General features: G+C 46.6%; 2 protein-coding genes across 2 annotated transcripts; one reads left to right on the top strand and one right to left on the bottom strand.

Moving 5' to 3' along the window:
• The first annotated feature begins 2,063 nt into the window (after window positions 1-2,063).
• Window positions 2,064-3,568, top strand: LOC138955651 (SCAN domain-containing protein 3-like). The gene is made up of 2 exons (XM_070327216.1): window positions 2,064-2,287; window positions 3,391-3,568. The coding sequence occupies exons 1-2, from the start codon at window positions 2,064-2,066 to the stop codon at window positions 3,566-3,568; spliced, it is 402 nt and encodes a 133-aa protein (XP_070183317.1).
• A 1,944-nt stretch (window positions 3,569-5,512) lies between these two features.
• Window positions 5,513-8,836, bottom strand: LOC138955650 (uncharacterized). The gene has a single exon (XM_070327215.1). It carries the CDS (start codon window positions 8,834-8,836, stop codon window positions 5,513-5,515), a length of 3,324 nt encoding a protein of 1,107 aa, XP_070183316.1.
• Window positions 8,837-9,058: the final 222 nt, after the last annotated feature.

Here is a 9,058-nt window from a genome sequence, read left to right as displayed (position 1 = left end):
TTTCACCATATTTTGTGTTCAATAATTGATAAACACGCACCACTACGTCAGCATAGAGTGAAACATCCCCAGCTCCCCCCTTGGTTAACCTCAGACATTATCGAGGCTATGGCGATGCGTGGTTATTTTAAAGAGCGCAACATGAAAACAGTATAAACTGCAAAAAATAAAGTTTTGGACACAGTGAGACAAGCAAAAGCAGAATATTTTAATAAACTGATTTCTGAAAACAAAAGGACACAGCTACAATCTGGCGAGCAGTGAATGACATTCTTGACAAATCTAGGAAGGTATCAACCCATTCTCGTTCACAAATATCTCCAAATGATTTTAACAAACACTTCATTTCGCTAGCAGACAACCTAAAATCTTGTCTCAATCAGAATGGTTCACTTGATGTGGATGATTTTTTTGAAAAATTAAAAACATTTTGTGGACAAAAGTTGACTCAAACTGACAAGTTTTCTATTCCTCCAATCTCAGTGCACGAGGTAGGAAAACTGGTACAACAAATGGCGAATAAGAAGTCAATGGGTCCAGACAAGATTCCAGTCAAGTTGCTAAAACTTGCTTTACCTTACATTGTCGATTCCCTAACTTATGTTTATAACCTAAGCATACAACAAAACGTGTTCCCTTGTAATTTAAAGTGTGCAAAGGTATTAATTACCACTTCCAATAAATAAGGATCTTACAGACCCAAACAACTTTAGACCTATTTCCCTCTTACCTGTTCTATCTAAACCCTTAGAAAAGCACATATACAAAAACACCTCCTGGCACATATGGAACAAATGAATCTGTTTCATCCTTTTCAGTCTGGATTTCGCTCTAAGCATTCCTGCCACGCCGCCTTAAGCTCTTTATGCGAGACTTGGCTGTCAGCAATAAACAAAGCAGAAATAACGAGAGCGTTGTTTTTGGACTTTAAGAAAGCCTTTGACCTAGTAGATCACTCACTTCTACAAGCACACACAAAAACACCTGCTGGCATATTATATGGAACAAATGAATATGTTTCATCCTTTTCAGTCTGGATTCCGCTCTAAGCATTCCTGCCACACCGCCTTAAGCTCTTTTTGCGAGACTTGGCTGTCAGCAATTAACAAAGCAGAAATAACGGGAGCGTTGTTTTTTGGACTTTAAGAAAGCCGTTGACCTAGTAGAGCACTCACTTATACTAAATAAATTAAAGTGCTATTTAAAAGACGACTCCGCCTGTGCCTTTTTTTAATCGTATCTTTCAAAACAGAAACAGCATGTATATGTCACAGTGGAAAGTAGAATCCAGAGGAATCTGAGATTCCCCTAGGGGAAAGTAGAATTCCAGTTTCCCCTGGAGGAAACTGGAATTCTACTTTCCTCTGGATTATTGCCAGATGAAACTGGAATTCCAGTTTCCTCTAGGGGAAACTGGAATTCAATCTCTAGGGGAAAGTAGAATTCTACTTTGCCCTAGGGGAAACTGGAATCAGACTTGAACAGTCACAAAGGAAAGTGGTGTATTCTAATTGCCACGACTTGAGATCACGAATTCGTGAATACAACTCCATTAAGCTGCACTGGAGCAATAAAGTGCTCCTTTGTGAGAACAAATTGTGAGCACTGGTTCACACACAAGGGGAAGTTGCTGACACAGATATCAGTTTGACAGCCAAGAGAGAAGCAGGGTATAGAGATTAACGGTGACAGAGACTTTTTGCCTGCCCCAAAACAAATACAACAAATTTCTGCGGGTCTTCAGTTTGGACCAGAAGGAGGCATGTCCAGAGGGTCCAAAATTCAAACATTGGGCCAAAAAGCTGTACAAGCTCGGGATGGTAGTTTTGCAGAATATAATATTTTGCAAGAAGTCGGGTTGTCCGGTTGTCGCACGTGAGGAGATTTTCCAAACAATCTCCACATGCCACACTTACGTTGGCCATTCTGGCCGAGACAAGACCTGGGCAGAAGTCAAAAGCAACTACGCCGGAATCAAATGGGATGTAATTGACATTTTCCTCAAGACCTGCACTAGTTGCTGCCAAAGGCAAGCAGTGAAGAGTCTGCCATCAGGCAAGGCGATGATCAACCTGTCGTTCCGTCTTCGAGTTCAGATCGACCTAATTGACTTTAGAAGCCGACCAGACAATGAGTCCAAGTGGATTCTGCACGCCCGAGATTGCTTCTCCGAGTACAGCTGGGCATACGCCTTGAAGTCTAAGAGGGCTGCTGAGGTTGCAAGTCATCTCTTCGACCAGTTCTGCAGTTTTGGACCTCCGAGAATTCTCCAGAGCGATAATGGGAGGTAAGTACTGTTTCATGTATTGTCATCCAGTGCACCTGAGCCTACCTTCAATGTTTTCGGGATAAAGGGATTTTGATAAAGCCTAAAAAAAAAAGGTTTGTCTAGGTTAACCCGACGGACTCTTTTTTTCCCCCCCGCAGACTCTAAACGGCTTTTGTCCATCCTTGTGTGTGTGTGTGTGTGTGTGTAAGGAGGCGTGGGGGGGGGGGGGGGGGGTTGGGGGAGCGGTGGAGGTGGAATGACGGGTTTTCGCAGCCTGGGAGTCAGAGTGACGGGTTTTCACAGCCTGGGAGTCAGAGTGACGGGTTTTCGCAGCCTAGGAGTCAGAATGACGGGTTTTCGCAGCCTGGGAGTCAGAATGACGGGTTTTCACAGTCTGGGAGTTAGACTGATAGTGGGTTTTTGCAGTCCGAGAGCGGCAGCCACAGTGGTGTGAGTTTGGAGCTGGAGGGTCAGAATGGGGCGGTTCCACAGTCTGGCAGTCATGACAGCGGTGCAGTTCATGCTGTTTCAGTCAACAATGATTCAACTGAGAACAGAAAGCGTGGAAGACAGTATCTCCTCTTGAGTGAAAACCACATTGTCGGTGCAGGAACAGAACACACGAACATTACCTCTGTTAATGGTATGAAAGTAAATCCACGTGAGCATGCCGTGATGTCTGTTGATCAAGTGTTTGACCCTGCATGTGTGCCCACACAGGGAAATCCCATGCAAGAGCCATTAGAGGTTGGACAAAGTTTGTTCTTTGGAGACGCAGTGCGGTGGTTGAAAATGAGGCCAGTGCAGTTCACAGAGACAAGCGGTTGGCTGCAAGAAGAAACTTCCTGACGGCTGCCAGGCGCAAAGAATCTCGGTTCCAAAAGAAACTGAAAGATGTGACGAAGTCGTTTTCAGAGGGCAACACAGTGGGAGTTAAAATCCACAGTGCGGATAGAACCAACACAGATGTTAGGCTGCTTACTTGTAAAGTGCTCGAGTCCAAAACAGTGGGTGGTTGTGAGATGTACAAAGTGTACTGTCCTGCTGGTATTGTGAAAATTGGTTGCGTGGTGAGGAACTGGTTGACATGAACAGTGTGGTGTTTCCCTCTTTGAATGCAGTAGATCCTGCCAGACTGTCAGAGGTGACCTTGATTCACGCATCACGCGCATCCACCAGATGGCAAAATCAGGCCGTCGCGAGAACGGTATGTTCTTGCAAAGGCAGCTGCAAAACAAAGAAGTGCTGCTGCAAAGATGCAAGAATTCCCTGCAGCACCAAGTGCCATCCTCGCCCTGACAAAACAAACTGTCAAAATACAGACAAGTAAGAAAAGAACCCTCAAGACTGACAAAACTGGAAAAGTTGTTAGACCATATCGTGTAATTAAAGATGTGAGTGTGTGTGCAATAAATTATGAATGAACGTTAAATTGGCTTGGTTAACTCTTCCATCACAAACAAAAAATAGTTACGACATTCTGTCCACAACACTCTTCAATTCAGCATTGTCGAGTCCACTACATACACAAGGCAAAAACATATGTTTTGGGTAAAATGCTGAGAAAAAAACTGAGTCGGTCAGCAGGACTACGTTCTAAAGTTCAGTAAAATCTGGCACAAAATGAAGCAATTTTCAAGTCTGATTCCAGTTGTCGCGTGCATGCACGTTTGCATGTTTAGTTTTTCACATAAAAACTTTGGCCACACAACACAGCACTCACAGAACACCAATGTACATAAATGAAAGTATTTAATAGTTCCCAGTTGGGTGAAATATGGGGGTGACGATGGATGGAACAATGAAAGGGTTAACACGAATACATGAGGATGAACATAATGAACATGAGAAAGTACATAACAGTCAAAATAACGACAACAAACGACATACGAGACAATCAGGATAGTCAAACACAAAGCACGTACGTCATAAAGGCCCTCCTCATTCCATAAATGATATCTATCGTAAGAAAGTACTTATCTACACGTTCGACGAATTCAGGGGGGGGGGGGGGCGCCCTCGGGTCGACACCTGCGTCTCTGTCGCGGGGGTAAGAGAATCAGCCCAGTTAAGAGCTGTCACACGGCACACACTCTGCAGCGACGGCGCCGGTTCGATGTTGCTGCCCAACAGCAGCGTGGTTGCGCCGCTGTGACGTTACGAGATAGCTGCTCAAAACAGCGTAATGAAGCCTCGGAGAAGATCCAGAGGGGCTGCTCACACAGCAGCGTGGGGGTGACGATGCGAGAGTCCAAACTGGCTACTCAAGCAGCAGCGTGGTGGTGCCTCCTCCATGCTGTGAAGCTAGGGTTCGCACCTTCCCGTCCGGTCTGTCTTCGACAGTAAACACTGAAAGCCTAGAAGGCCAAAGTCAATATTCTCCCCAAAAATATAAGACACGTGACTTCCTCCTCCAATAGACATCATTATTAGGGATGAGGAGGAAGCACAATGACTAAACTTTGGTTTCCTTCTACGATATAATTTACCATTATAATGATTTCCTTTTAAACCCTATGATGAACACTATTTACAACAACACAAAGACGAGACAAAACAGTACAACTGGTAACTAATGTAGGTTCCCTGTCCCCTGCCACCGGCCGCTAATTCACCTTCAGCAAAAACTGACAAAAGTCTATCCAATTAGACCAAGAAATTTGACTTACCTCACACAGGCTAATGAAAAACATCGCGCACTTTACGCAACCGACTTTAACAAAGTCCACAGTAGACGTACATTACTACTGAAAATAACTTCGAACTCAAACGACAATTCACACACGAATTTCGAAGCCGTTCGAACAAACATCTGGTCTCGGCCGAGACAGAAAAAAGAATGCCTATGAATTTCTCAGTCAGCAACCAGGTAAACGGTGAACCCTACAAATAGCGCGCAGCTTACCGTGAACGTCCCGTGCAATGCGTGCAAAGCGTGCAAGGCGCGAATCACTGAGCTAAGCCCAGCTACCGGTCTTCCCACCTTGACACAGGTACCTGTCAGCAACGCCCGACCAAGGAACCTTATAACTACATACAACTGTCCGCGACAATGCCCCCCAAGTTAAGCATAGACATCTGTCTACACGGCAAAAGATCCCTCCTCAACGCATGCCCGACTGAGGTAGTCGGCTCCCACGTTGCGACTACCGGGAATCACCCGCACATGACAAAACAAGCAAACAAAAAGATATGCATTATTCCTGTAGCATGCACGTCAAAAATGTACAAAAACTGTGTTTCTTAGCCCCCGAATGTGTAGATCTTAACAGTTATGCCTGAGTTCTTGAAGACTTCCTTGATCATCTCACGGACGACGCTCCAGTTCAGCTCGTCCAATCCACATCCGATCTGCGGCATGGCCAGGGAAGCGACATTGTTCTGCTTGCAGTGGTCCCTCATAGCTTCCATGGAGGACCGCAGCGTTTTGTAGGAGGGTTTGTGAAAGTAGCGTTTCTTGGTGATCATGTAGTAAACGTAGGAAGCACCTACCTGTAGTACAGCTACCTCTCCCACCTTCTTGTTTTGTGCTCTAAGTTGATCAACTTTTCCAAACGATTGCTTGAAGTGAACGGCAATGCCTTTTCCCATCTCAAGATCTTCACTGACGCAGTGGGCCATAGCATCATCAGGTTCACAGCTGAAAAGGTCGCCTCTGATCTCTGTTAGCTCAAACCCCACAACAGGTTGACCCTGTCGCCCTTGTCTGTCTCTGTACAACTTGAGAAGATTGGCGTGGTACAGCTTCTCACGCCCGTAGATCCGAATCCTGTAGTCTGACTCGCCTTTCTTCTCCAAAACGTCGAACGGTCCCTGCCAACACAACTGCAGCTTGTTCTTCTTCTGCGGCAGCAGCAACAAAACCTTGTCTCCAGGCTGGAACTGTCTTCGCACTGTCTTCCGGTTGAACACCTCCGCGTGTTTCTGTGCAGCAGCTGACAGATTCTGACGCGCCAGTTTGCAGGTTTCCTCAATCCGGTTCCTCAAGTCAACCACATACTCAGAAGTCGTACGAACTTGTTCATCGACTTGCTCCTCCGTCCATAGGTTGCGAAGAACAGACATGGGTCCTCGCACTGTCCTGCCGTATAGAAGCTCAAAGGGAGAGAATCCCAGACTCTCCTGTGGAACTTCACGATAAGCGAAGAGGAGTGCAGGAATGTAGCGATCCCACTGCTTCGGTTTCTCTTGAGCAAGCTTGCGTAGCATGGTCTTGAGTGTTCCGTTGTACCGTTCCACCAATCCGTTTCCTTGCGCATGGTACGGAGTAGTCGCTAAACCCTTGATGGCCAGCAAACGCTCCACTTCTTTCATCACCTCGGACATGAACTGAGTACCACGGTCTGTCAAAATCTCTGAGGGAATTCCTACTCGAGTCCAGACTGCCCACATCGCTTCTGCAACCTTCACAGCCTCAATCGACTTCAATGGAATGGCTTCCGGGTACCGAGTAGCGTAGTCCACAAACACCAAAATGTACCTGTTACCAGACTCAGAAGCAGGGATGATGGGACCCACCAGATCGATCGCCACACGCTCGAACGGCGTATCGATGAGAGGCATCTTACCTAACGGTACCTTCTGTGGCTTATGAGAAACCTTTTGACACTGATCGCAAGACAACACAAAGCGACGTATGTCTGCGCACATACCTGGCCAAAAGAACTGCTGCCAAACTCGATCACGTGTCCTCTGGACACCCATGTGACCTCCCATAGGCGGTTCATGGGCCAACTTGATAACACCTAACCTCAACTGCTGGGGAACAACAACCTGAGTATAGACGCTACCACCACCGCGATACTCACGGTACAGAATCTTCTTCTTCCAAACAAACCCAACTTCACCGGAGTGACCAGACGTTCTGACGTCTCGGCGATCTGCCGCCTCACGACAACTCTTCAAAGTCGAATCATTCCGCTGAAGGTCATGCAACTGCTCAGGGGTGACTGTTTCTAGCCCTGGAGCAGCAACATGTAACAAAGTCGACTTCTTCCCTTCAGCGGCAGCCTGAGCACGAGTGACAACTGACACAACCTTGGACACAGCGTACACTGGAAGAACAATCGAGTCACCCAGCCGGGCGTGATTACCTACAATGAAATCAGCAACAGGTGTATCCATGACGATAGCCTCAACCTCACCAGTGTAGAAAGGACAATCAACCTGAACCTTAATCACTGGATAGCGCCTCTTGATGTCTTTCTCAGCCATAGAAACCTCAAGATCCTGTCCTGTGAACTGAGACCTGGAAACTAATGAACTCTTCACGACACAAACCTGAGATCCAGTATCACGCAACCCCTCTACTGCAACACCATCCACTACCACCAGGCATCTCGGGTCGTAGTCTTGCTGGCTACAGGGAGTACACAAAGTAGGTACACTGACGGGCGGTAAAGACTTCTCAGGACCACTATTCACCGCTCCCGTCGACTTGCTCTTCTTGGGGCAATCTCTAGCCAAATGTTTGGGGGACTCACAGATGAAACACTTCCTACCGGATGTACCAACTGAGTTATCTCCACTTTTCTGCTTTTCACCAACGCCAGCCTTTCCACCCTGATCACGATCATGCTGAAAAAACTTCTTACTGTCACGGTGTGCTTCAAAATGAATCTCAGCGGACTTAACTGCTTCGGCTAACGTCTGAGGTTTTTTCTCCTTAACGTACGCGGCCATGTCCGCGCTCAGGGTCTGCAAGAACTGTTCCAGCAAAACCAACTGTTTCAGTTCTGTGATCTCGGAAAGCTCATGCCACTTAGTCAAATTCTCTTCAATGCGAGCACCGAACTGTCTGAACGTTTCATGTTCTTTTCTCTTGCAGGTTCTGAGACGACGGCGGTAGGTTTCGGCTGTGAGCTGATAGCGGCCTAACAACGCGACCTTCAAACCGTCATAGTCGTCTGCGCTATCATCATCCAGAGTGTTGTACACTTCTACAGCCCTACCCGACAACCTAGTCGAGACCCTAGTTGCCCACGTATTTCTCTTCCACTTGTACAAGGTAGCGACTCTCTCAAACCTTTTCAACCAAGTAGCTATGTTTTCTTTGCTCTCATCAAACATCGGTATGGAAGGCCGAAAACCACGAAGGTCACTAGACTCTTCTTCGCCTGAGGAATCTCCCTCATTATCAGCTCCATCCCTACTTCCTTTCTTCACCCTCTTACTTTCAGACTCTCTCTGCAGGAGTTGCATGCGAAGGTCATGCTCTTCTCCTTCCTGCTTTTGCTTACGGTCATGGTCCTCTCTCTCTTGCCTTTGTTTTTCTTCAAACATCTGAGTACGTTCATATGCGGCTTTCTCATCAGTCTCTCGCTGAGCTTGAACATACTTAACTCTCTCATCAGTCTCTCGACGCGCTACTTCTAGCTTGTCCTGATAAGCTTTCCTTTCTAGTTCAAGTTTCTCCTTCTCTAGCTCTAGTCTAGCCTGTTCCGCATCTTCACGGGTCATTCGCTCGGCAATAAACTCAGGAATACTGGCAGATTTAACACCTAGCTCCTCAGCAAGTGAACGCCACCTAGCAATCCTATCCGAACTACTTTCCGTCCTAGACGCCATGATAGCACTATCATCAAGAACACGACCAGAACGAAGTTCCATAAACAAGAACAAACTAGCAAACGGTTAGCCAAAACATGAAAAATCAAAACAAGGCACAGCTGACTGGTAACAAGGACAGGAAACCCACAAGGCCTGATGCTAACCCTCGGGCCCCTCCAACCACCCACAGTTACCAGACAACAACAAAAGCTAATTAACTACAGTACATCAGTGTCCAGT

The sequence above is a fragment of the Littorina saxatilis genome, unplaced genomic scaffold (assembly GCF_037325665.1).
Source record: "Littorina saxatilis isolate snail1 unplaced genomic scaffold, US_GU_Lsax_2.0 scaffold_1063, whole genome shotgun sequence".
Classification (NCBI taxonomy): Eukaryota; Metazoa; Mollusca; class Gastropoda; order Littorinimorpha; family Littorinidae; genus Littorina; species Littorina saxatilis.
Note: the sequence above shows the minus strand (reverse complement) of the source record. Positions and strands in the feature narration are given on the sequence as shown.

What these genes read in the sequence shown, in the direction of transcription:
- LOC138955651 (XM_070327216.1), top strand. Translation starts at nt 2,064, where the DNA reads ATGATCAACCTGTCGTTCCGTCTTCGAGTTCAGATCGACCTAATTGAC. An exon ending in CTCCAGAGCGATAATGGGAG is followed by an intron (nt 2,288 to 3,390) that starts GTAAGTACTGTT and finishes CTTTGAATGCAG; the next exon opens with TAGATCCTGCCAGACTGTCA.
- LOC138955650 (XM_070327215.1), bottom strand. Translation starts at nt 8,836, where the DNA reads ATGGCGTCTAGGACGGAAAGTAGTTCGGATAGGATTGCTAGGTGGCGT.